At 45.4% G+C, this 27,693-nt stretch overlaps 1 protein-coding gene across 4 annotated transcripts in view; it reads right to left on the reverse strand.

Annotated features, from left to right (window-relative positions):
- Nucleotides 1-27,693, reverse strand: part of TRAPPC9 (trafficking protein particle complex subunit 9) — a 691,224-nt gene that overhangs the window by 580,982 nt on the left and 82,549 nt on the right. For all 4 annotated transcript variants that reach the window (XM_073590384.1, XM_073590386.1, XM_073590387.1 and 1 more), the window contains exon 12: nucleotides 9,640-9,725. In XM_073590384.1, coding sequence (XP_073446485.1) covers nucleotides 9,640-9,725 — 86 coding nt within the window. The remainder of the gene's footprint in view (nucleotides 1-9,639; nucleotides 9,726-27,693) is intronic.

Raw genomic sequence — 27,693 nt, forward strand, 5'->3', positions numbered from 1 at the left:
AAAGCTAAATTGTTTTCAAACCTCTAGATAAAGGCTCTGCATGAGCCGAAACTGTATTTAAAGTTAATAATACTAATAAATATAATATCTTTATGGTTTTTAGAACAAAGATTATGAAAAATGAAAAGAAAAAAAAATGTCGGTTGTTGTAATAGGTCGATAATAATGTTTAAATTAAAAAAAAATCATGTGCATTTAATTTTATCGTCCCCCATGTTATTGGCGCTTTGAACCCCTTTTCTTTGGCAATGAACAGGGTTAAATATGGCGATAACAGATGCAACGTCTTTCAGTGACCGCCGGAGCCGAGTGTGATTTCGGTTATATTTTCTTAATACAGCACCGACCCTAAAAATTGCAATAACAATGTATGCGGCCCCAAATGTTCCGGTTAGAAAGCGACAAAGGATTTTTTTTTTTTCTTTATTTTAATTAATTTAGTTTTGATTTTCTCTCCACTCGTCGGCAGCAGGATCCATCACATGGCTGGACATTAAAGAGTTAAAACAGCCAATGATAACGAGGATGGAAGGGGAATAAAAAAAGAAAAAATTAAAAAAAAAAAAAAATTAAAAAAAAAAAAAAAAAAAAAGCACAACTCTCCTTCCTCTGGGCAATAAATACTAAAAATGACACAAAGTAACATAAATAGCTGCAAAAGGACTCTGGTGACATTGTCACAACCGCCACCGCCGAGCGGCTCGGTGGTCACGGTGACCCTCGCGGTAATTTCTATCTCTTGCTACATTTGCCTGGAAGTTAAGTGCTTATATATGTGTGTTGTAAGGGGATAGCGAGGCGAGCGGGGGGCTGACATCTATTACAGGCCCATTAACGCCGGTGACGTCCGTGATCTGAATCCCTGCACTTGGCCCCCGGGGGGTCCTGAGACCGGCAGCTATACCGCGGCCTCGCTGCAGTTAATCCGGTTTTGCAGAGCGTTACTTTAAATTTGTTATGAGTTCTAGGAAAAGAGGAGGTCGCGGCGGGATTAGAGGAGGCCAATAAAGGCTGCAATGGTCAGGATCACATTAACGGCTCCCTGCCCTATATATACACACATGTATATCTATATACACCCTCGGCAGGGACGTCTCTGACGGCAGCTTGTTCTGCTCTGATCATTAAAACCATAAAGACCTGACAGGCGGCTTTATCATGGGGGACTCGGAGCTTGAAATTAACCTTCCTGATATAGAAGCTTCTTCCAGACCATTCGTTATTATTGGGTTTACGTCGCCGTTGCGATTTTTTGTCACCCTATTAACCAGCGGCGCTCGCTCTTCTACTTACTAAGGGGTTTTTTTTTCTCTCTCTCTCTTTGTAAAGTGAGAAATCTATTATCCTCCTAATTGTATCCCGTCAGCAGACCCATGTCAGGCAGCGCAGGACGCCGCCTTAAAGGAGAACTGGAATAGTGTGATGCGAACAGTGGAATTCAAGCTGTAGGTTCCCTGTGCCCCTCAGACAACACTTCCTGTCCGCGTGCTATGGGATTGTACTTTAGGATAATAAAAGAGCCAGATTCCCTTCTTTCATTTTTTATAATAAAAGTTTAAGAGTTCCTGTGCTATTGCTATGTAATCTGAAAGCAACATGATGCAGGGGCAGAGACACTGATTCCAGCGATGTGTCACTTGCTGTGCTGCTTGCTGTAGTTTTGATAAAATCACAGTTTTCTCTGCCTTGGATGTAGCAGTGCTATGACTGCTGAGCTTGCGTATAACCCTGCCAACGCCCCTGATTGGCAGCTTACACAGTGTACACAGGAAAAAGCTGCCAGAGTTGGGGGCGGGGTTAGCTAGATTAACCGGACTGCCTGGTACATGACAACTAGTCCTGAAGTGATAATCTCCTGCTGATGAAACACTGATTGTATTAAAACTACAGCAAGCTGATGAGCAAGTGAAACATCACTGGAATCAGGGTCTTAGCCCCTACTTTATGCTGCTCTTAAATTACATAGCAAAAAACTGCTGGATAGTCCCTTTAATGTGCTGTATGTGCATCATAAAAGAGGGTCCTCCTCTCGAGCAAAATGTCTGTCTAGGAGCAGTTGTCCGCCATAAAGTCGGGTCTTGCAAGCCAAATACCCAGCTCCCATATCAGAGGCGTTATAGGAGATAAGACTTCTTTTAATCTCTCGAGGACAAGGCAATTATTTGTTATTGCACTTTCATTTTTTCCTTCCCTACTTCCAAAAGCCATCACTTTTTCTTTTTGGGGGCCAACATGGCCTTAAGAGGGATTCTTTTTTTATTTTGGGGGACAAGTTCAATGACGCCATTCATTTTACTGTGCACTGCATTGAATACCGGGAAAAAAGTGCGGGAAAATGGGGAAAACAGTTCAGTGCGATTACGGCGATGACAAACGTGCATATTTTTATTTAACGATTGAAAAAATTTTTGGAAATTTAAAGAAAAAAAAATTCTAGATCTATAGATAAATACAGTAGTTGTGTCTCCATTTTATTTGTTTTTGCAGTTGTGTCTCCAATTTTAATTGTTTTTGTTTTACCATATTTGTTTCTCCCCTTGGGGGGCTTGAACCTGCAATTGTCCAGCTGAATTTACTACGCAATACCATACCATTGAAGAATATAGTGTAAATCATGGTCCTCATGTACCCGAGCTTCAAAGGAGTACCAAAATGGCAGTGACAGGGCATTCGGCGGGCCCCCGGTTGTCACAGAAACACTTCGACGCCAGTGAGACAGCAGCAGTTTTTGGAGGCATCAGCTCCTCAGCCCCCTCTACGCTGCACCACAGCACAGGATGAACAGCTTCACCCACAGGCACAATGGGGTTAAACAGACTCGATTTGATTTCCTTGGGGGTGGAGATAAGCAAATGAAGGAGCTAGACCCCGCCTCTGAAGAGCTCCTGTTTATTACATCCTGAATAAAAGCCAACTAATTGGACCCGGACTCCTCTACAACTGTGAGGATCCACTCTATTCCTCCCAAGGATCGTTACCTTCAAAAACTGCACCTAATCTAAAAGCAGCCATCTTGCTATGGCAACACTCCATCGATTAAAACACAAGCCAGGACGGACTTTTCTTCTACATGCAATTTATTAGGGTGATCTACCCAGATTGAGGTCTTCTCTGAATGGGTCGTCCAAGGTCCAACTGGTCCTCCTACCTGGACTCAAGCTACAGCTAAGCACCAAGTGCCTACCGATGCCATCTTAGTGAGCAGGTGATGCAAGGAGCGCTCATATACCCAGTGATGGACGAGTGACCCATTACCCCATATCACAACGTGAAGCAATTTTACAGTCAGCAAAGGCCCATGCTGGCAAAGCTTGCAGGGCACCATTTTGAAGTACTCACCACTACTCATCTAGCTTTGTGCACCTCAACCCTGGATGAAGTGCGAAACCAGTAATTGGCGAAACTGTTATGAATGAGTCACCGGAGGAGGAGAAAATAAAAATACAAGCTAAGTCCAGAAAACCGGAGAGGTTGGTAGCTATCGGATTGCAGACCCCTGATCCTATTCACCACAACTAACAGTAGCCGTGGGGGGTTCCTACGGTGCCCTAAACCCCTCGTCACAGCCGGAGAACTACATAAGCCTAAAGAAAGAAAGGGGAAATCTAAACTGCCCCAGAGCAGACCCCAAAGCAATAGACAGCCCCCAACATGTATTGTCGGTAAAAAACAGATGAAAACACAAACACAGACAGAAAGACACACTGAGCAAACGATGGGGCCCAACTAACTAGATAGGACAGGACAGAAAAGATGCTGGCTGCAATCCGCAAAAAAACATACAAAAATGTCCCAACCGTCTGATAGGAAAAAAGGCCCTGAAGTCGCTAGACTTCAAAATCACTATATCAGCACTCAGGTATATTCTGAAAACAGAGCAAAGAGATCAACTGATCAGAGACAAAAGTGGAATTCAGCCAGTCCCAACCAGGACTGGCTGAATACAAACACTAAGGAAACCAGACAAAATCTCATGGAATAATAGCAGGGCAAAAACAGCTTTTAGTAGACAGGAACTAAAACTGGATGCCAGAGCTCAGAGCAGAAAGGATCACCAGCAAACCCTGCAGGGCGTCGGCTGCCTTATATCCACTCAGAAATTCCAGATGTCCAATCACACTCCGCCTGTTCAGATAACAGGTTCTTCCCATCCCAATCAATTTCACTACCTCTCTTCACCAGCAGAGGGAGTTCATCAGACATCAAAGGTGAAGGGGAAAATGAACTCACAACAGTACCTCCCCCTTGAGGATGGGTCACCGAACCCTCATCCACGCCACCAGGGAGATCAGGATGGGCCCGATGAAAAGCACGAACCAATCTTTCGGCATGAATATCGGATGCAGGGACCCAAGAATTATCCTCCTGGCCATAACCCTTCCATTTAACCAAATACTGGAGTCTCCGTCTAACCAGACGAGAATCCAGTATCTTCTCAACCTCATATTCCACATTACCTTCAACCAATACAGGGTCAGGAGATGCCACCACAGGAACTACTGGCTCAACAAACCTCTTTAACAGAGACTTATGAAACACGTTATGGATCTTGAATGTAACAGGAAGAGCCAATCGAAAAGAGACCTCCAAAATCTTGTGAGGTCCAATAAATCTAGGTTTAAACTTTGGAGAAGCCACCTTCATAGAGATATTCTTTGATGACAACCAAACCATATCACCCACCTTAAACCGGGGACCAATGGTTCTATGCCGGTTGGAAAACCGCTGGGCCTTTTCCTGGGAGAGAGACAACTTATCCACCACTTGGTCCCAGATCTGGTGCATTCTCTCCACTACAGTGTCAACACCTGGGCAGGCAGAAGACTCCACCTGCCCTGAAGAGAATCGAGGATGAAACCCAAAGTTACAAAAAAAAGTGACATCAAAGTGGCAGAACTAGCTCTATTATTTAAAGCAAATTCGGCCAAGGGCAAAAATGAAACCCAATCATCCTGATCAGCACAAATAAAACATCTCAAATACGACTCCAAAGTCTGGTTTGTTCTCTCCGTCTGCCCATTGGTCTGAGGGTGAAACGCAGAGGAGAAGGACAACTGAATTCCCAGCTTGGAACAGAAAGTCCTCCAAAATCTAGAAACAAACTGAACTCCTCTGTCAGACACAATGTTCTCAGGAATCCCGTGCAAGCGAACCACCTGTTGCAAAAACAAGGGCACCAACTCTGAGGAAGATGGCAACTTAGGGAGTGGTACAAGATGGAACATCTTAGAGAATCTATCACAAATCACCCAAATAACAGTCATTCTCTGAGAGACAGGCATATCAGAGATAAAATCCATTGAAATATGCGTCCATGGCCTCCTGGGCACCAGCAAAGGCATCAACAACCCACTAGAGCGAGAACAAGGTTTAGACTGGGAGCAAGTCCCACAGGACTGCACAAAATTCCTGACATCACGAGACAAGGCGGGCCACCAAAAAGACCGACTCACCAAATCTCTAGTACCCAAAATACCTGGATGACCAGCCAATGCGGAGCAATGAACCTCAGACATCACTCTCTTCCTCCACTGGTCAGGAACATACAATTTTCCAATGGGACAACGCTCAGGTTTGTCCTCCTGAAACTTCCAGAGCACATCTCAAATTGGGCGAGATGGCAGAAAGAACTACCCCCTCACCTAAGATGGTAGCAGGCTTGGTCACAATAGGAGAATCGGCAAAGAAACTCCTAGAAAGGGCGTCTGCCTTGACATTCTTAGTGCCCGGAAGAAAAGAGACCACAAAATCAAAACGTGTGAAAACAAGGCCCACCTAGCCTGTCTAGGATTCAAGCGTTTGGCCGACTCCAGGTAAATCAAATTCTTGTGGTCAGTAAGGACCACGACTTGATGTTTAGCTCCCTCCAAACAATGTCTCCACTCCTCAAATGCCCATTTCATGGCTAACAGTTCCCGATTCCCCACATCATAGTTACGTTCGGATGGGGAGAACTTTCGGGAAAAGAAAGCACAGGGATTCATTTTAGATGTTACAGGATCTTTTTGGGACAAAACAGCTCCTGCACCAATCTCAGAAGCGTCCACCTCTACCTGAAACGGGAGTGAGACATCAGGTTGCCGCAAAACCGGGGCAGAAGTGAACCTTCGCTTCAGCTCCTGAAAGGAAGAAACAGCTTCCGGAGACCAATTCAGCACATCAGCACTCTTCTTAGTCAAATCAGTCAATGGTTTGGCAATACCAGAAAAATTAGCTATAAATTTACGATAAAAATTAGCAAAACCCAAAAACTTCTGGAGGGCCTTCAACGAAGTGGGCTGAACCCAATCATAAATGGCCTGTACCTTGGCCGGGTCCATTTCAATAGTTGACGGAGACAAAATAAATCCCAAAAATGAAATCCTCTGAACACCAAAAAGGCATTTCGATCCCTTGACATACAGGGAATTCTCCCTCAAAATCCGGAACACAGTCCGAACATGTTCCACATGAGAATCCCAATCCTTGGAAAAGATCAAATTATCATCCAGATAGATGATCAAAAATTTATCCACAAAATCTCGGAAAATATCATTCATGAAGCACTGGAAGACAAAAGGGGCATTAGTGAGCCCAAAAGGCATCACCAGGTACTCAAAATGTCCCTCCGGAGTATTAAATGCCGTCTTCCATTCATCCCCCTGCTTAATGCGAATAAGATTATACGCGCCCCTGAGGTCAAGCTTGGTAAACCAGCAAGCACCTTTAACTCTGGAGAATAGATCAGAAATCAGGGGTAACGGATACTGATATTTAACAGTAATTTTGTTGAGGGAACGATAGTCAATACAAGGCCTTAATGAACCATCTTTCTTGGCCACGAAAAAAACCCAGCACCTAAGGGTGAAGAGGATGGTCTAATATGACCCTTCTCCAACGACTCTTTAATATAGGATCGCATAGCCTCGTGCTCGGGTACAGATAAATTGAAAAGTCGACCCTTGGGAAATTTACACCCAGGACTCAGCTCAATTGCACAGTCATAACTCCTATGAGGAGGCAAAGACGCAGACTCATTCTCACTAAATACATCATAAAAATCAGCCAAATAGTCAGGAACATCCTGCGACTGGGGAGAGGTGGAGAAAACAGGAGCGTCGCTAAGGGCACAATGACAACCCCAACTCACCACAGACACAGATTTCCAATCCAAAACTGGATTATGGATTTGCAACCAGGGAAACCAAAGAACGATGGTATCATGCAAATTATGCAACACCAAAAATCTGCAACTTTCTTGATGGTCTGGGGCGACCCGTATTACCACCTGGGTCCAAAACTGAGGTCTATTCTTCGCCAAAGGAGTAGCATCAATACCCCTCAAAGGGATAGGCGTCTGCAGAGGTGTCATAGGAAACCCACAATGTTTAGCAAAATTCAAGACCATCAGGTTCAGAGCTGCTCCCGAATCCACAAAAGCCTTAGTGGAAAATGTGGACAGGGAGCAGATCAGAGTAATTGCCAGAAGAAACTTAGGTTGAACACCACCCACAGCAAATGTGTGTGCAAAACGTTTCTCTCGTTTAGGGCAGACAGAAATCATATGAGAGGCATCTCCACAGAAAAAACACAGCTTATTACGCCTTCTGAATGCCTGACGTTGCGCCCTAGACAAAACTCTATCACATTGCATAGGTTCAGACATTTGTTCAACAGGTGGCCACACCTCTCGTACAGTTTTACGTTCACGCCAACGCCGATCAACCTGAATGGCTAATGACATAGATTCGTCAAGACCAGAGGGAACAGGAAATCCCACCATAGTATCTTTTACGGTTTCTGACAAACCCTTCCGAAAGAGAGCTGCCAAGGCACCATCATTCCAGGTAGTAAGGACCGCCCACTTTCGGAATTTTTGACAGTACAACGCTGCAGAATCCTGACCCTGGCTCAATGCCAACAGGGCATTTTCAGCCTGATCAATAGCATTAGGTTCATCATACAACAACCCCAAGGCCTGAAAAAAATGTATTCACATCAGTCAGAATAGGATCATCAGGTTTCAAAGAAAACGCCCAATCCTGGGGTTCGCCGCGCAGGAAAGAGATGACAATTTTAACCTGCTGCGCGGAGCTCCCCGATGAGTTAGGCTTCAAGGCAAAAAATAATTTACAATTATTCTTAAAATTCAGAAATTTAGACCGATCCCCAAAAAACACATCAGGAGTAGGGATCTTTGGTTCAGCAGCATGTGAATGAGCAAGGTAGGCGGAAATTCCCCGCACTTCAGCAGCAAGCTGCTCCACACGATCAGACAATTGCTCAATCTCCATTGAGAAAAAATTCCTCCTACGGCCTCAGAGAAATAGAGGAAAAAATATACACAAAAAAAATTCTGACACTTTTTTTTTTTTTTTTTTACAATTCTTTCCTGCTATTGAGTACCCTAGAATCTGCGGTATGGCTGGTGATTCTGTTATGAATGAGTCACCGGAGGAGAAAACAAAAATACTAGCTAAGTCCAGAAAACCGGAGAGGTTGGTAGCTATCGGATTGCAGACCCCTTGATCCTATTCACCACAACTAACAGTAGCCGTGGGGGGTTCCTACGGTGCCCTAGACCCCTCGTCACAGCCGGAGAACTACATAAGCCTAAAGAAGGAAAGGGGAAATCTAAACTGCCCCAGAGCAGACCCCAAAGCAATAGACAGCCCCCAACATGTATTGTCGGTGAAAAACAGATGAAAACACAAACACAGACAGAAAGATAGGTTGAGCAAACGATGGGGCCCAACTAACTAGATAGGACAGGACAGAAAAGATGCTGGCTGCAATCCGCAAAAACCCTACAAAAATGTCCCAACCGTCTGATAGGGAAAAAGGCCCTGAAGTCGCTAGACTTCAAAATCACTATATCAGCACTCAGGTATATTCTGGAAACAGAGCAAAGAGATCAACTGATCAGAGACAAAAATGGAATTCAGCCAGTCCTAACCAGGACTGGCTGAATACAAACACTAAGGAAACCAGTCAAAATCTCATGGAATAATAGCAGGGCAAAAACTTAGCTTTTAGTAGACAGGAACTAAAACTGGATGTCAGACCTCAGAAATGAAAGGATCACCAGCAAACCCTGCAGGGCGTCGGCTGCCTTATATCCACTCAGAAATTCCAGATGTCCAATCACACTCCGCCTGTTCAGATAACAGGTTCTTCCCATCCCAATCAATTTCACTACCTCTCTTCACCAGAAGAGGGAGTTCATCAGACATCAAAGGTGAAGGGGAAAATGAACTCACAACACGAAACCCTGTCTCGTGGTAATAATGTGAGCATGTCAGAACCATGTAGGACATTCGCTTATGGACCCCTGTGCTACTCTGTCTTGCTGGCCGGGTTCCCACTAGGTGTCTTATGGCCTGATTGGCGGCGGACTTCTGCAGACAATCATTGGCGGCAACTGTAACCGACATGTTGCTGCAGCAGCCATCACTCTGACCTGGATGGGAGAGAAGGTGATAAGACCGAAGGAGAACCCAGACAATTTCTTTTGTTAATGCACCCTCGGATCATATGTGAATTATTAGAAAGTGGTGGAAAGCACCATTATGCTATGTATAAAAAAGTGACACAGGTGTGGATTAAATAAGTTCTCCTGTACGTTTCATCATCAGCTGCTTGTGTTACATAAGGACTCACCATGGTCTCCACTCTGAGTTCAAAGGGCATCGGGTTGTAGACCATCAGCTGCACCTCGCACACATCCCCCTGCACCCACTGGAAATCTGGAGACAGGAAAAAAGCACAAAATCAGAAACGTATTGTACTGCAACACTCCGAGAAAGTATCACACAGGATAGGGTTAGATACACAGCTCAGCAGACAGTATCACACAGGATAGGATTAGATACACAGCTCAGCCGACAGTATCACACAGGATAGGATTAGATACACGGCTCAGCAGTCCGTATCACATAGGATAGGATTAGATACACAGCTCAGCAGGCAGTATCACACAGGATAGGATTAGATACACGGCTCAGCAGTCAGTATCACACAGGAGGATTAGATACACGGCCCAGCAGACAGTATCACACAGGAGAGGATTAGATACACAGCTCAGCAGACAGTACCACACAGGATAGGATTAGATACACAGCTCAGCAGTCAGTATCACACAGGATAGGGTTAGATACACAGCTCATCAGACAGTATCACACAGGATAGGGTTAGATACAGTGCATATAAAAAGTCTAGACACCTATGTTCAATGTCGCCCATAATCTGTACACATCCATTGAGAAACAAACGGAAATATTTTCAGGTTAAATAAGTAAAAAAAAACAAAAGTAAAAAAGTAAAAATAAAAGAATGTGGTTGTATAACTCTTCACACCCTCACACCATTTATTTTGTGGAAGTCCCTTTTGAATTTCTTACGGCATTCAGTCTTTTTGGGCCGAACTATCATGGTAGCACATGTAGCATTAGCGGTCTTTGACAGATCTTCCTTGCCCCCCATCTAGCAGATTGCAGAGGCATCTCCTGTGTGCAGCGCCCTCTTCAGGTCGTCCACAGACTTTCTATTAGATTCAGGTCTGGGACATTCCAAAATTGTGATCTTCTGGTGAAGCCACTCTTTGGAAGTTGCTTAGGGTCGCTGTTGTGCTGAAAGTTGAAATTCCTCTTCATATTCTTTGCAGAGGCCTGAAGGTGTTGATGCAAAATTGTTTGATATTTGGAACTGCTCTCAATTGCCTCCACCTTGATTAAAGGCCCCGTCACACACAGCGATATCACCAGCGAGATCGCTGATTTTGTGACGCCACAGCGATCTCGCCAGCGAGATCGCCGTGTGTGACGGGGATCAGCGACCGCCCCCCCCCCCCCCCCCGCCAGGTATCGCTGAACGTGCTCGATTGTCCTGGGCCATTTTTTGATCGCTGGTCTCCCGCTGGCCAGCACGCATCGCTGCGTGTGGCAGCGGGAGCCAACGATCGGCGAGCTCCCAGCGCTCTAAGCAGGCGCTGGCAGTTGGCATCCAAGGTAAATATCAGGTTACTAAGCGGCGCGCGTCACTTAGTTACCCGATGTTTACCTTAGAAACCTGCGTGCTGGCAGCTCCCGGCGTGAGCACGCAGGTTTCTAAGGTACACATTAGGTAACTAAGAGACGCACGCTGCTTAGTAACCCGATATTTACCTTAGAGACCAGCGTCCTCGCTGGTGCTGATTGCTGGTGAAGGTGCCTGTTTGGCAGCTCACCAGCGATCATTTAGCGATGCACCAGCGATCCTGACAAGGTCGTATCGTTGTCGGGATCGCTGGTGCATCTTTATGTGTGACGGGGCCTAAAGCCAAGTACCAGCTGCTAAAAAATATCCCCAAAGCATAATGCTGCCTCCACCATGCTTCGCTGTAGTTATGGTACTCTTTTTGTTATGCGCAATGTTGCCTTTACACCAAACATATCTTATGGAATTATGGCCAAAAAGATCAATCTTGGTCTCATCAGAGCATAACATGTTTCCCACATGCTTTTGGCAGACATGATGTAGGTTTTGGCAAAACACAGCAGGGCTTGTATGTTTTCCTATCTAAGAAAAGGCTGCTGTCTTGCCCACCCTACTCCACAGGGCAGACATATAAAGGATATGGGAGATAGATGTCACATGCAGGACACAACTGGTATTGGCCAAAAATTCCTGCAGCTCCTTTAATGTTGCTATACCTCCTAGATCTATAGAACTCCTCAGATTATGGTAATTTTATTCTTGACTTTTCATCAATTTTTGTGGGATGTCCACTTCTAGGTAATGTCACTTTTGTTACAAATATAAATCACTTCTTGAGGACAATTTTTGGAGTATCCATGGTATATATGATGACTTAGAAAAAAATTTGTACCATTTTTCTAATAACTTTCGACAATGTGATCCCTTTGCTGTGTTGTCAGTTGTTTACGGACCATGGCTTCTGCTATAAAATGCAATTAAGAAAATGTGTCTCAAATCCTCCTAAAACGGGTAAACGTTCAATGGTGTTAATTAGAATCCCTGTAAATAATGGCGGCCGTGCACTGACTACTATGTAACATCAATGTAAATGTGACTGGCTAATTCAGAATACAACCACATCCCCAGTTATAAGAGGGTGTTCACACTTATGCAACTACATTATTTTACTCTTGTTATTTTTACTTCAAAATTAAAGCTGCTTATATTTCAGTGGATTTGTACAGATGTGCGCAATATTAAAGGTGAAAAAAGTTCTGAAACAATTCTTGCTGGGATTGATTTTTATTACACATGACAAAAACCTAGCATTTAACAAGGGTGTGTAGACTTTTCATATCCACTTTACACAGCTCAGCAAACAGAATCACAGAGGAGAGGATTAGATACCCGGCTCAGCAGTCAGTATCACACAGTATAGGATTAAATACACGGCTCAGCAGACAGTATCACACAGGAGAGGGTTAGATACATGACTCAGCAGACGGTATTACACAGGATAAGGTAAGATACACAGCTCAGCAGTCAGTATCACACAGGATAGTGTTGTGAGTTCATTCTCTGGTTCACCAGTTGTGAGTTCTCCTTCCAGACTTCCTCTGGTGGTAACAGGAGGTAATGAGGCTGATTTGATCGGTGGAGATCTGCCACCTGAGAATGAGGATGACGATTGGATCTCAGGAGTCTCAGATTGGATTTAAGACAGCCGACGCCCTATTCAGTTGCTGGTGATTCCTTCTGGCTTGTCAGCTCTTGGTTTTCAGCTCTGTTCTAGTCATCTAATGCTAAGTATTTCTGCTAATGTGGGGTGCTGAATTTCCACTCTTATTTATCAGTATTTTGCCAATTGGCTTTTTGTCCCTTACTAGTTGGGTCTCTTTTTGCTCTGTCTCAGAATATTTCAGAGTGCTGACATAGTGGGAGAAGTCTAGTGACTTCAGGGTTAATTTTGCTATCAGAAGTGTTGGACATGATTTTTGTAGGTTTTTTTGCAGGTTGCAGACAGTGTCTTTCCTTTCCTTTCCTGTCTAGTTAGTTTGGGCCCCATCGTTTGCTCAGCCTATTTTCCTGCCTGTGTTTGTGCCTTCATCTTGTTTCACCGTCAATACATGTGTGGGGGCTATCTATTCCTTTGGGGTCTGCTCTGGGGCAGTTAGTTTTCCCTTTTCTTGCTTTAGGCTTATTTAGCCCTCCGGCCGTGACGAGGTGTCTAGGAACATCGTAGGCACGCTCCACGGCTACTGCTAGTTGTGTGGTAAGATCAGGGATCTGCAATCTGCATAGTTACCAACCTCTCTGGTTTTCTGTGATTTAGTTTGTTTTGCTTTTTCCTCCTCAGTGACCCATTCATAACAGAATTACCAGCCTTACCGCAGATTCTAGGGCACTCAAAAGCAGGAAAAAGTTGTTAAAAAAAAAAGGGGTCAGAATTTTTTTTTATATATATTTTTTCCTCTTTTTTCTCTGGGGCCGTAGGAGGATTTTTTTTTCTTTTTCCTAATGGAGACTAAGCAATTGTCTGATCGTGTGGAGCAGCTGGCTGCTGAAGTGCAGGGAATTTCCACCTATCTCATTCAGTCACATGCTGCTGAACCTAAGATCCCTACTCCTGATGTGTTTTCTGGGGATCGGTCTAAATTTCTGAATTTTAAGAATAATTGTAAATTATTTCTGGCCTTGAAGCCTAACTCATTGGGGAGCTCTATGCAGCAGGTTAAAATTGTCATCTACTTGCTGTGCAGCGATCCCCAGGATTAGGCTATTGTTCTGGGTTTTCCTTGGCTGCAAACTCATAACCCAGTTTTGGATTGGAAATCTGTGTCTGTGGTGAGTTGGGGCTGTCAGGGTGTTCTTAGGGACGCTCCTGTTTTCTCCACCTCTCCTCAGTCTCATGATATTCCTGACTATCTGGCTGAATTCTCTGATGCATTTAGTGAGAGTAAGTCTGTGTCTTTGCCTCCTCATAGGAGTTATGACTGTGCAATTGAGTTGATGCCTGGGTGTAAATTCCCCAAGGGTCGGCTTTTCAACTTATCAGTACCCGAACATGATGCTATGCGATCCTATATTAAGGAGTCATTGGAGAAGGGTCATATTAGACCATCCTCGTCACCTTTAGGTGCTGGGGTTTTTTTTGTGGCCAAAAAAGATGGTTCATTAACACAGTGTATTGATTATCATTCCCTTAACAAGATGACGGTTAAATATCAGTACCCGTTACCTCTGATGTCTGATTTATTCTCCAGAGTTAAGAGTGCCTGCTGGTTTACTAAGCTTGACCTCAGGGGGGCGTATAATCTTATTCGCATCAAGCACGGGGATGAATGGAAGATGGTGTTTAATACTCCAGAGGGACATTTTGAGTACCTGGTGATGCCTTTTGCGCTCAATAGTGCCCCTTCTGTCTTCCAGTCCTTTATGAATGATATTTTCTGTGACTTTGTGGATAAGTTTTTGATCATCTATCTGGATGATATTTTGATCTTTTCTAGTGATTGGGATTCTCATGTGGAACACGTCCGGACTGTGTTCCGGATTTTGAGGGAGAATTCCCTGTTTGTTAAGGGATCGAAATGCCTCTTTGGTGTACAGAGGATTTCATTTTTGGGATTTATCTTATCTCCATCGACTATTGAAATGGACCCGGCCAAGGTACAGGCCATTTATGTTTGGGTTCAGCCTACTTCTTTGAAGGCCCTCCAGAAGTTTTTGGGTTTTGCTAATTTCTATCGTAAATTTATAGGTAATTTTTCTTGTATTGTCAAACCACTGACTGATATGACCAAGAAGGGAGCTGATGTGCTGAATTGGTCTCCTGAGGCTATCTCAGCATTTCAGGAGCTTAAGCAGAAATTTACTTCTGCTCCAGTTTTACGGCAACCTGATGTCTCACTTCCATTTCAGGTGGAGCTAGATGCTTCTGAGATTGGTGCAGGAGCTGTTTAGTCCCAAAAAGACCCTGTGACTTCTAAGATGAATTCCTGTGCCTTATTTTCTAGAAAGTTCTCCCCATCTGAACGCAACTATGACGTGGGGAATCGGGAATTGTTGGCCATGAAGTGGGCTTTTGAGGAGTGGAGACATTGGTTGGAGGGAGCTAGACATCAAGTTGTGGTCCTCACCGATCACAAGAATTTGATTTATCTGGAGTCGGCCAAACGCTTGAATCCTAGACAGGCTAGATGGGCATTGTTTTTCACGCGTTTTAATTTTGTAGTCTCTTTTCTTCCGGGCACTAAGAATGTTAAGGCAGACGCCCTTTCTAGGAGTTTCTTTGCCGATTCTCTTAGTGTGACCGAGCCTACTACCATCCAAGGTGAGGGGGTAGTTCTCTCTGCCATTTCGCCCGATTTGAGATGTGCCCTGGAGGAATTTCAGGAGGATAAACCTGAGCGTTGCCCTATGGGAACATTGTATGTTCCTGACCAGTGGAGAAAGAGTGATGTCTGAAATTCATTGCTCCGCATTGGCTGGTCATCCAGGTATTTTTGGTACCAGAGATTTGGCGAGTCGGTCCTTTTGGTGGCCAGCCTTATCTCGTGACGTCAGGAATTTTGTACAGTCCTGTGGGACTTGTTCTCGGTCTAAACCCTGTTCTCGTTCTAGTGGGTTGCTGATGCCCTTGCCGGTGCCCAAGAGGCCATGGACCCATATCTCAATGGATTTTATTTCTGATCTTCCTGTCTCTCAGAGAATGACTGTTATCTGGGTGATTTGTGATAGATTTTCGAAGATGGTCCATCTTGTACCACTCCCAAAGTTGCCATCTTCCACTGAGTTGGTGCCCTTGTTTTTACAACAGGTGGTTCGGTTACATGGGATTCCTGAGAATATTGTGTCCGACAGAGGAGTCCAGTTTGTTTCCAGATTCTGGAAAGCCTTTTGTTCCAATCTGGGAATTCAGTTATCCTCCTCCTCCGTGTTTCATCCCCAGACCAATGGACAGACTGAGAGAACAAACCAGACCTTGGAGTCTTATTTGAGATGTTTTATATCTGCTGATCAGGATGATTGGGTCTCATTTTTGCCCTTGGCCGAATTCGCACTGAATAATAGAGCTAGTTCTGCAACTTTGATGTCACCCTTTTTCTGTAATTTTGGGTTTCATCTTCGATTCTCTTCAGGGCAAGTGGAATCTTCGTCCTGCCCAGGTGTGGACACTGTGGTTAAGAGAATGCAGCAGATATGGGACCAAGTGGTGGATAAGTGGTCACTCTCTCAGGAAAAGGCCCAGCGATTTTCCAACCGGCATAGGAACATTGGTTCCCCGGTTTAAAGTGGGTGATATAGTTTGGTTGTCATCTAAGAATATTCCTATGAAGGTTGCATCTCCTAAATTTAAGCCAAGATTTATTGGTCCTTATAAGATTTTGGAAATTCTTAATCCTGTTTTGTTTCGATTGGCTCTTCCAGTTACGTTCAAGATCCATAACGTATTTCACAAATCTCTGTTGAAGAGGTTTGTGGAGCCAGTGGTTCCTATTGCAGCACCTCCTGACCCTGTGCTGGTTGAAGGCAATGTGGAATATGAGGTAGAGAAAATATTGGATTCTCGTTTGGTTAGACGGAGACTCCAGTATTTGGTCAAATGGAAGGGTTATGGTCAGGAGTATAATTCTTGGGTCTCTGTCTCCGATATTCATGCCAATAGATTGGTTCGTGCTTTTCACCGGGCCCATCCTGATCGGCCTCGTGGCGTGGATGAGGGTTCAGTGACCCCTCATCAAGGGGGGGGGGGGTACTGTTGTGAGTTCATTCTCTGGTTCACCAGTTGTGAGTTCTCATTCCAGACTTCCTCTGGTGGTAACAGGAGGTAGAGTGGCTGATTTGATCGGTGGAGATCTGCCACCTGTGAATGAGGATGACGATTGGATTTCAGGAGTCTCAGATTGGATTTAAGACAGCTGACGCCCTATTCAGTTGATGGTGATTCCTTCTGGCTTGTCAGCTCTTGGTTTTCAGCTCTGTTCTAGTCATCTAAGTAAGTTTTTCTGCTAACGTTCACACTTAATTTTGTTGGACTATTCAGTTTTTTGGTGTGGTCAGCCAGCCCCTGCTGGGGGCTGTGCTGAATTTCCACTCTTATTTATCAGTATTTTGCCAATTGGCTTTTTGTCCCTTACAAGTTCGGTCTCTTTTTGCTCTGTCTCAGAATATTTCAGAGTGCTGATATAGTGGGAGAAGTCTAGTGACTTCAGGGTTAATTTTGCTATCAGAAGTGTTGGACATGATTTTTGTAGGGTTTTTTGCAGGTTGCAGACAGTGTCTTTCCTTTCCTGTCTAGTTAGTTTGGGCCCCATCATTTGCTCAGCCTATTTTCCTGCCTGTGTTTGTGCCTTCATCTTGTTTCACAGTCAATACATGTGTGGGGGCTATCTATTCCTTTGGGGGTCTGCTCTGGGGCAGTTAGTTTTCCCTTTTCTTGCTTTAGGCTTATTTAGCCCTCCGGCCGTGACGAGGCGTCTAGGAACATCGTAGGCACGCTCCACGGCTACTGCTAGTTGTGTGGTAAGATCAGGGATCTGCAATCTGGATAGTTACCAACCTCTCTGGTTTTCTATGACTTAGCTTGTTCTGCTTTTTCCTTCTCGGTGACCCATTCATAACACGATAGGATTAGATACACAGCTCAGCAATCAGTATCACACAGGATAGGATTAGATACACGGCTCAGCAGTCAGTATCACACAGGAGAGGATTAGATACACGGCTCAGCAGACAGTATCACACAGGAGAGGATTAGATACACGGCTCAGCAGACAGTATCACACAGGATAGGATTAGATACACAGCTCAGCAGTCAGTATCACACAAGATAGGATTAGATACACGGCTCAGCAGACAGTATCACACAGGATAGGATTAGATACACAGCTCAGCAGTCAGTATCACACAGGAGAGGATTGGATACACGATTCAGCAGACAGTATCACACAGGATAGGACTAGATACACAGCTCAGCAGAAAGTATCACACAGGATAGTATTGGATACACGACTCAGCAGTCAGTATCGCACAGGATAGGATTAGATACACGGCTCAGCAGTCAGTATCGCACAGGACAGGATTAGACACACGGCTCAGCAGTCAGTATCACACAGGATAGGATTAGATACACGGCTCAGCAGACGGTATCACACAGGAGAGTATTAGATACACGACTCAGCAGACGATATTACACAGGATAGGATTAGATACACGGCTCAGCAGTCGGTATCACACAGGATAGGATTAGATACACAGGTCAGCAGTCAGTATCACACAGGATAGGATTAGATACACGACTCAGCAGTCAGTATCACACAGGATAGGATTAGATACACAGCTCAGCAGACAGTATCACAGGATAGGATTAGATACACGACTCAGCAGACAGTATCACACGATAGGATTAGATACACGACTCAGCAGACAGTATCACACAGGAGAGGATTAGATACACGACTCAGCAGACAGTATCACACAGGAGAGGATTAGATACACGGCTCAGCAGTCGGTATCACACAAGAGAGGATTAGATACACAGGTCAGCAGTCAGTATCACACAGGATAGGATTAGATACACGACTCAGCAGTCAGTATCACACAGGATAGGATTAGATACACAGCTCAGCAGACAGTATCACAGGATAGGATTAGATACACGACTCAGCAGACAGTATCACACGATAGGATTAGATACACGACTCAGCAGACAGTATCACACAGGAGAGGATTAGATACACGACTCAGCAGACAGTATCACACAGGAGAGGATTAGATACACGGCTCAGGCGTCAGTTTCACACATGATGGGATTAGATACATGGCTCAGCAGTCAGAATCACACAGGATAGGATTAGATACACAGTTCAGCAGTCAGTATCACACAGGATGGGATTAGATACACAGCTCAGCAGACAGTATCAGACAGGATAAGATTAGATACTCAGCTCAGCAGACAGTGTCACACAGGATAGGATTAGATACACGGCTCAGCAGTCAGTATCACACAGGATAGAATTAGATACACAGCTCAGCAGTCAGTATAACACAGGATAGTATTAGATACATGGCTCAGCAGTCAGTATCACAGGATAAGATTAGATACATGGCTCAGCAGTCAGTATCACACAGGATATGATTAGATACACAGATCAGCAGTCAGTATCACAAAGGATAGGATTAGATACACAGCTCAGCACTCAGTATCACACAGGATAGGATTAGATACTCGGCTCAGCAGTCAGTATCACACAGGATAGGATTAGATACATGGCTCAGCAGTCAGTATCACACAGGATAGGATTAGATACATGGCTCAGCAGTCAGTATCACACAGGATAGGATTAGATACATGGCTCAGCAGTCAGTATCACACAGAATATGATTAGATACACAGCTCCGCAGTCAGTATCACACAGGACAGGATTAGATACATGGCTCAGTAGTCAGTATCACACAGGATAGGATTAGATACATGGCTCAGCAGTCATTATCACACAGGATAAGAATAGATACATGGCTCAGCAGTCAGTATCACACAGGATAGGATTAGATACATGGCTCAGCAGTCAGTATCACACAGGATAGGATTAGATACATGGCTCAGCAGTCAGTATCACACAGGATAAGAATAGATACGTGGCTCAGCAGTCAGTATCACAGGACAGGATTAGATACACGGCTCAGCAGTCAGTATCACACAGGATAGGATTAGATACACAGCTCAGCAGTCAGTATCACACAGGATAGGATTAGATACACAGCTCAGCAGTCAGTATCACACAGGATAGGATTAGATACACGGCTCAGCAGTCAGTATCACACAGGAGAGGATTAGATACTCGGCTCAGCAGTCAGTATCACACAGGATAGGATTAGATACTCGGCTCAACAGTCAGTATCACACAGGATAGGATTAGACACATGGCTCAGCAGTCAGTATCACACAGGAGAGGATTAGATACATGGCTCAGCAGTCAGCATCACACAGGATAGGATTAAATACACGGTTCAGCAGTCAGTATCACACAGGATAGGATTAGATACACGGCTCAGCAGTCAGTATCACACAGCATGGGATTACACACAGCTCAGCAGTCAGTATTACACAGGATAGGATTAGATACACAGCTCAGCAATCAGTATCACACAGGATATGATTAGATACACAGCTCAGTCAGTATCACACAGGAGAGGATTAGATACACGGCTCAGCAGTCAGTATCAAACAGGATAGGATTGGATACATGGCTCAGCAGTCAGTATCACACAGGATAGGATTAGATGCACGGCTCAGCAGTAAGTATAACACAGGATAGGATTAGTTACACGGCTCAGCAGACAGTAACACACAGGATAGGATTAGATACACAGCTCAGCAGTCAGTGTCACACAGGATAGGATTAGATACACGGCTCAGCAGTCACTATCACACAGCATGGGATTACTCACAGCTCAGCAGTCAGTATTACAGAGGATAGGATTAGATACACAGCTCAGCAATCAGTATCACACAGGATAGGATTAGATACACAGCTCAGTCAGTATCACACAGGAGAGGAGTAGATACATGGCTCAGCAGTCAGTATCACACAGGATAGGATTAGATACACAGCTCCGTCAGTATAACACAGGAGAGAAGTAGATACACAGCTCAGTCAGTATCACACAGGAGAGGATTAGATACACAGCTCAGTCAGTATCACACAGGAGAGGATTAGATACACAGCTCAGTCAGTATCACACAGGATAGGATTAGATGCACGGCTCAGCAGTCAGTATCACACAGGATAGGATTAGATACACAGCGCAGCAGTCAGTATCACACAGGATAGGATTAGATACACGCCTCAGCAGTCAGTATTACACAGGATAGGATTAGATACACGGCTCAGCAATCATTATCACACAGGATGGAATTAGACACACGGCTCATCAGTGCCCACAGTCCCTACTGCTGCTGAGTCTCCATTCACTTAACATGATTAATAGCTCCTCAGGATCCATCCTCCAAGCTGATGATGGAACTTTGCTTACATATCTAACTGAGAATTCCTCAGTGTCCCTCCTCCCTGCTGCAACTGAATCTCCACATACCTATCCTAACAGCTACTCGTCATCCCTCTTCCCTACTAATAATGGAGCAAAAACTAAAAAAAAAAACCTTAAAATTACCAATTGTATTAGATATATCTAAAAATACAAAATAAGGCCGGTTTCACATTAGCGCTTTTTAAGCGCACGCACGGCCGGGGGTAGCTCCGCCCCCGAGCCGGCTCTCTGCCCGGCGTGCCCGCCCCTTGCTTGTAGCGCCGCCTACTAGCGGACAGCGGCGCCTGCGATCGGCGCACCCTATCTTTAGCATAGGGTGCGCAGATCGTGCGCAGACCGTGCGCTAGTTGCGCTTTGACCTGCGCTGCGCACTTTTGACGGTGCGCGCCAAAATCCGAAAAGTTTGATTTTGGCGCGCACGGCGCACCGTCAAAAGTGCGCAGCGCAGGTCAAAGCGCAACTAGCGCACGGCCTGCGCACGATCTGCGCACCCTATGCTAAAGATAGGGTGCGCCGATCGCAGGCGCCGCTGTCCGCTAGTAGGCGGCGCTACAAGCAAGGGGCGGGCACGCCGGGCAGAGAGCCGGCTCGGGGGCGGAGCTACCCCCGGCCGTGCGTGCGCTTAAAAAGCGCTAATGTGAAACCGGCCTAATAAATATCAAAACAATCAGAAAAACTAAACCCTAATAAACACCCTAAAGTGACCCCTATCCCCTCGATCTGCCTAACAGTGGAGGTTGGCACCATATATTGATTACGAGAAATGGCGCCTTCACTCCACGGCAGCTGACCCTATGTCACCTTAGGAGTCCCTATAATCTGACTAACAACATTAAAGGAGAACAACACTCATGCAATATATGAGATATAGCCTAACAGATAGAAAGGTATACTAAAAAGAGGACGGAAAGGGCAGGTAGCAAACTGTGCCCTTGTTCTACTATACTGGAACTCTGCATACATTCCTAACAGCTCCTCAGTGTCCCTCCTCCATGCTGCAGCCGAATCTTCACCTACCTATCCTAACAGCTCCTCAGCATCCCTTCTCCCTACTAATGCTGCAACTCTGCCTATATAGCTGAGAATTCCATAGTGTCCCTTTCCTGCTGCAACTGGATCTCCATATATACCCATCCTAACAGCTCCTCAGTGTCCCTCCTCCCTACTGCAGCTGAAACGCCACATATCTATTCTAACAGCATCTCTTCTCCATACTAATGCTGCAACTCTGCCTACATAGCTGACAATTCCATAGTGTCCCTTCCCTGATGCAACCGAAACTCCATATACCCATCCTAACAGCTCCTCAGTGCCCCTCCTCCCTGCTGCAGCTGAATCTCCACATAATTTCTCCATACTAATGCTGAAACTCTGCCTACATAGCTGAGAATTCCTTCTTGTCCTTCCTCCCTGCTGCAGCTAAATCTTCACATACCAAATCTTCACATACCTATTCTAACAGCTCCTCCGTGTCCCTCCTCTCTGCTAATGCTGCAACTCTGCCTAAATAGCAGACAATTCCATAGTGTCCCTCCTCCTTGCTGCAAATGAATCTCCACATACCCATCCTAACAGTTCCTCACTGTCCATCCTCTGTGATGTGGCCGAATCTCTAACCATTTAGTCTTATTGAGACAGCTCCTCGGGATCCCTCCTCAATACTATTATTGAATCTTATCCCACTTAGTCTAATTGACAGTTTTCTCAGTGTCCCTCCTCCATGCTGCTGAGATCTCACACTGCTCAGTACAAGCTGCAGCTGAAAGTCACACTGGACAGGTAGAGAATTAATACGTCTGGCCTTATGAGCTCTCTCACTATATACATGGACGCTCAAAATGCTCCTATTAATATCAGGGTGATCAAACCTCTCCTGCATGGATTTTCTAAATAAGTACACTGGTCTCATCAGGTCTATTTAAGGCATTTTCCATACTTTCATATAGATAACCTCTCTTTAGGATAAGTCATCAATATGAGATTGTTTGACATTAGGAATGTCTGATACAAAAAATGGAGTGCGTCCAAAGTTGAAGCCTCACTAACATTGAATAATGACGTCCTGGATTAACAGATAGCTGCAATAAAGGATTTTCTCTTTAGTTATTAAACTAATAAAGAGGAGGAAAGACAGAAGTATAAAGGATGGACGACTAAATGCCGGAGACAGAAATTCAGTTACGGTATTAATCTCTGGACCTGCGAGAATGTGGCGAGGAAATGTACGAGTGTGCTGGCACAATACACGGCTGCACTCTGCTCCTGGGGCTCCGGCCGTCGCTCTCGGCTCTCCAAGGTCCCCTTAGCCGTCAATGCCTCTTGTTATTCAGACAGGGAATAAAACAAGAGACGGACAAGGGGCCGGAGAGGCGCGTTCTGTGTCACACGTGAATCTATTTACAGAAAAGCAGCGCCATTCCTGACTGCGGAGAAGGAAAACTCAGGAGTGATATTACCCCGGAATGGCCGGCGCTCCGGTCCGCTGAGCGCGGAGGCCTTTTATGACCAAAATAAAAAAAGACTATTTGTAGCAACATATTTCTCCTGTTCTAAAGGCGGCCGAGAGAGCCATACCGTAAATAATTAACGGCTCTGAAAATATCGCTAACGAGTAAATTACTCTCTAGATGAAAGGTGAAACGACGGCGTGTAATTACAACGGAGCAACAACAAAAAATAGAAAAAGTCATGTCATCAGGATTGTAGATTGTATCCAATTACTAGAAATACATTACAAAATAAAAATATCACCATGGAATTTATAAAGAAAAGTCACCGCGGGGTGCAATGTAGCTAAAAAGTGCAGGTCGGGGGCTGGAAAGCAGCAGTGGTTGGAAGGTAAGAGACCAGCGACTATAATATGAAGGATACAGCCACAAACTGAGTTGTAGATGAAGTGGTCAATGATATAGGGGACTGCACCCTTATAAAGTCACATGAGCCGTTTACTGGCACAGTGCTAGTGAAATGAAGGCATGGGCATTAGGCGGGTGCGCCATTACACCCCTCAATTTGCGTATTTGTGACTGCCCTAGCTTGTGATGGGCAGCGCTCACTGCTTGAGTGATTGCTGTGCCACATGTGGGCGCGCACAGACACGGGCCGGGCCGGCTGGGCGCGCACAGACACGGGCCGGGCCGGCTGGGCGCGCACAGACACGGGCCGGGCCGGCTGGGCGCGCACAGACACGGGCCGGGCCGGCTGGGCGCGCACAGACACGGGCCGGGCCGGCTGGGCGCGCACAGACACGGGCCGGGCCGGCTGGGCGCGCACAGACACGGGCCGGGCCGGCTGGGCGCGCACAGACACGGGCCGGGCCGGCTGGGCGCGCACAGACACGGGCCGGGCCGGCTGGGCGCGCACAGACACGGTCCGGCTGGGCGCGCACAGACACTGGCCGGGCCGGCTGGGCGCGCACAGACACTGGCCGGGCCGGCTGGGCGCGCACAGACACTGGCCGGGCCGGCTGGGGGCGCAGTTGCTGAGCACAGTCTCCTCACTGGCTCTCTGTGGATGCTGCGAGCTGCACTTCCAGGTGTACGAGCGGCATTAGCTCAGAGTAAACAGGGATGAAAATGCGTCCGGCCACTGTGCACGTATGCATTTGCTCTAGGAGCAAGAGCTGCCCATCACAAGCTACAGCGGTCCTGAAAAAATATAACAGGTACAGGGCTCGTGTGGTTTTACAGGCGTGACGTCAACTATATCTCCATACAGCTCATTAAGATCACACGTGTATTTGGTCGAGATTTGCACCATGAAGCCAATTACCAGCTAAGAGTGGAGGTTTCATCGCATCTCATTTACACACTGTGGATATATTCTGCAGGATGTTAATTCTTTGTATGGGTTTCACCCAAATGGTGAAATTTACACCAAACTAGCAACAAAATCGGGATCAAATTCCTAGAGTAACACGCATCGATTCTGCTACAGATTATTGTTACTGATGTGTCTCAGATTGAGTGTTGGGCTCTGCTCCCTTCCCCACAGCTGCTGCCCTTTGCTCTGCTCCACGCACAGTTTTTCAGATAGTCAGGTATACTCAGCGATCTCGTCGGCGAGATCGCTGTGTGTGACGGGGATCAGCGATACCCCCCCCCCCTTGCCGGGTATCGCTGATTGCGCTCCATCGTCCTGGGCCATTTTTTGATCGTTGGTCTCCCGCTGGCCAGCGCACATCACTGCGTGTGGCAGCGAGAGACCAGCGATCAGCGACGCTGGTTTCCAATGTAAACATCGGGTATCTAAGAGCCGCGCGGTTTACATTGGAAACCAGCTTGCTCGCTGGTCCTGATCGCTGGAGGGGCTATCTATGTGACAGCTCACCAGCGATCAGCCTAACGATGTCCCAGCGATCCCATCCATGTCAGATCGTTGGTGGGATCGCTGGGACATTGTTATGTGTAACGGGGCCTTTAGACTTCATCATTGAGGCTGATTTAGACAGATGTGAATGTCTAAAGGGCCTGTTACACTAAGCAATATCGCAAGCAATATCGCTATAACGTCACTGGTTTTGTGACGTAGAAGAGATATTGCTAGCGATATCGCTATGTCTGATACTTACCTCCGACCGCCTCCCCCGAGAACGTCCTGGACTGTTTCTCGTCGTCAGTTTCCTGCTGGGCTTCCTGCTATGGAGACGAGCGATGCATGGACACGGGCGGGAGGACGTCAGGATCGCCTCGTCTGACAGGTAAGTAGCGACCCCCGACCGCTGCTATGTCGCTGGTGAGATCTGCCTGTGTGGCAGCTCACTAGCGACCACTTAGCGATGTACCAGCGATCCTGACCGCGTCATATCGCTGGACGGGATCGCTGGTGCATCGCTAAGTGTGACAGTACCTTAAGTTGGAAATCTTCTCTTCAGCAAACTCCTGTTTATCTGTATATGCTTTCTGGCGCAGACCTGCTGATTAACCCTTTGTCTGCTGTAAGCATAAAGGACTCTTCTCTATTGTTGTTCACACTACTATCGCTGCGCCACTCAATATATTTTCTCCACAAGTAAGTTTTTATCACTGCTGTCTGCCTTACTCTCAAGGGCCACCTGTCTGCTGATATCATCCAACTCCATCTTTAACCCTTTGTGTTTGCTGGACTGACAATACATCTACAGTTCATTTTCATGCCTACCCTTATGACTCAGTGTTTCTGGCATTTCCTACTCTGTTTTTCTGCCATCCAGCATATCCACATGCCTTTAGTCCGTGTTACTCACTCTGACCTACAGAGTAGAGAATCCAGCTCCAGGTGAGCCCATAACAATTCTGGTATAGAAAAATCTGGAACAAATATGCAAAGTGTGAACTCTGCTTAAGGCTGCGTTCAGACGGCCAAATTTCTCAGTTCATATATGGGTCTCAATGAATTCAGTCCCCTGACCTGATGACCTTACAGCATCATGTACGCCTGTGAGTATCATTCACTAATTAACGGGCAGGAGATCCGCACTCAGTCACTGCATTACGTTCCATGTAAGGTCCGCAAAATATGGTTGTCTGTACCCAAGGGCGCACTGATGAGAATATTTTTACAGTCCGGCTGCGGTTCTGCAAATCTGAACTAACAACTTTATGGGCCAATATGAGGCTGTTAGTCCATTTTTCGCATACTAAGAAATTTTCACTAGTTTACTGGATCCAAATTTTCGCCGTTTTTGGTCCGTGTCATCGTTTTCCTCGTCCAAGAAAAAATAAAATAAATTACTTTTTTGGTTTACAGAAAATATTGCTCATTTTTTCATATTACAAGTCCTGACTTGACACAAAGATGACAAGCCCTAAGGTTGCAGTCTATCTTCTCCCGGCAGAATCTTTGGTTGTGTAGTTTGTGGGACATTTATTGTTACATTTATGTCATATTTTAAACTGTTTGCGGCACAAAATTCGCACCACTTTTAAAAAATGAATGCGCCAAACTGAGAATGTAAAATTTGACAAGCAGACTGCCTTATCCTTTTACTGCTGAGCAGTGTATGTAGATAATAAATGTGTCGAATACACAGACACAAGTGAGAAACTAAAAATCTGGCATAAAAAAATGTGCGCAAATTAAAAATAAGTCAGAATTGGTGTAAAAATTCAAAGGGCATTTCTTTTTATATTAATTCTTGCTAAATGTCAATTTTTATAAATTTTTCCCCCTAGAAAGATTTCAAAAGGTTTAACTTTAGCATGATAATTTTGTATTATTTTTGTTCAGAAGCAAATGAATACAGTAAAAATGTATTAATAACTTTACAATATTTGCCCTATTTTATTAATCATTAATTTAATTTTCATGAGTGTCACGGGGTCCTTCTCTGGTATCACACAATCAACAGAGCAAGCGAAGAGTGAACAATTCCAAGACCTTTATTCAGGCAAAAATACGAAAAGGTCCATATTCAGTCCACCACACAAAGGATAAGATAGTCCAGAATAAGAATGCAGTCCAGTATCAGGATAAAATGTCCAGGGAAACGAGATTCCACAACTCTAGCACCAGAGGATAAAAATGGGTCCTTCTCTCTGAAATGCAGTCTTTTCACCATCTTGTCTCTACCGCAACTGACTTGTCCAGCTGCAGTTCTTCCCCCCATCCCCTTCCTTGTCCAGGGGTAGTCAAACAAGTTGCCTCCCAGAAGAGAGCAAAGGGCCTTTGGTATTAATGCACTACAGGGGGTCATCAAGAGACAGATACAGTGAGGCTGTAGAATTA

This window comes from Dendrobates tinctorius, unplaced genomic scaffold (genome assembly GCF_039654945.1).
Source record: "Dendrobates tinctorius isolate UK_male_01 unplaced genomic scaffold, ASM3965494v1 ptg000116l, whole genome shotgun sequence".
NCBI lineage: Eukaryota > Metazoa > Chordata > Amphibia > Anura > Dendrobatidae > Dendrobates > Dendrobates tinctorius.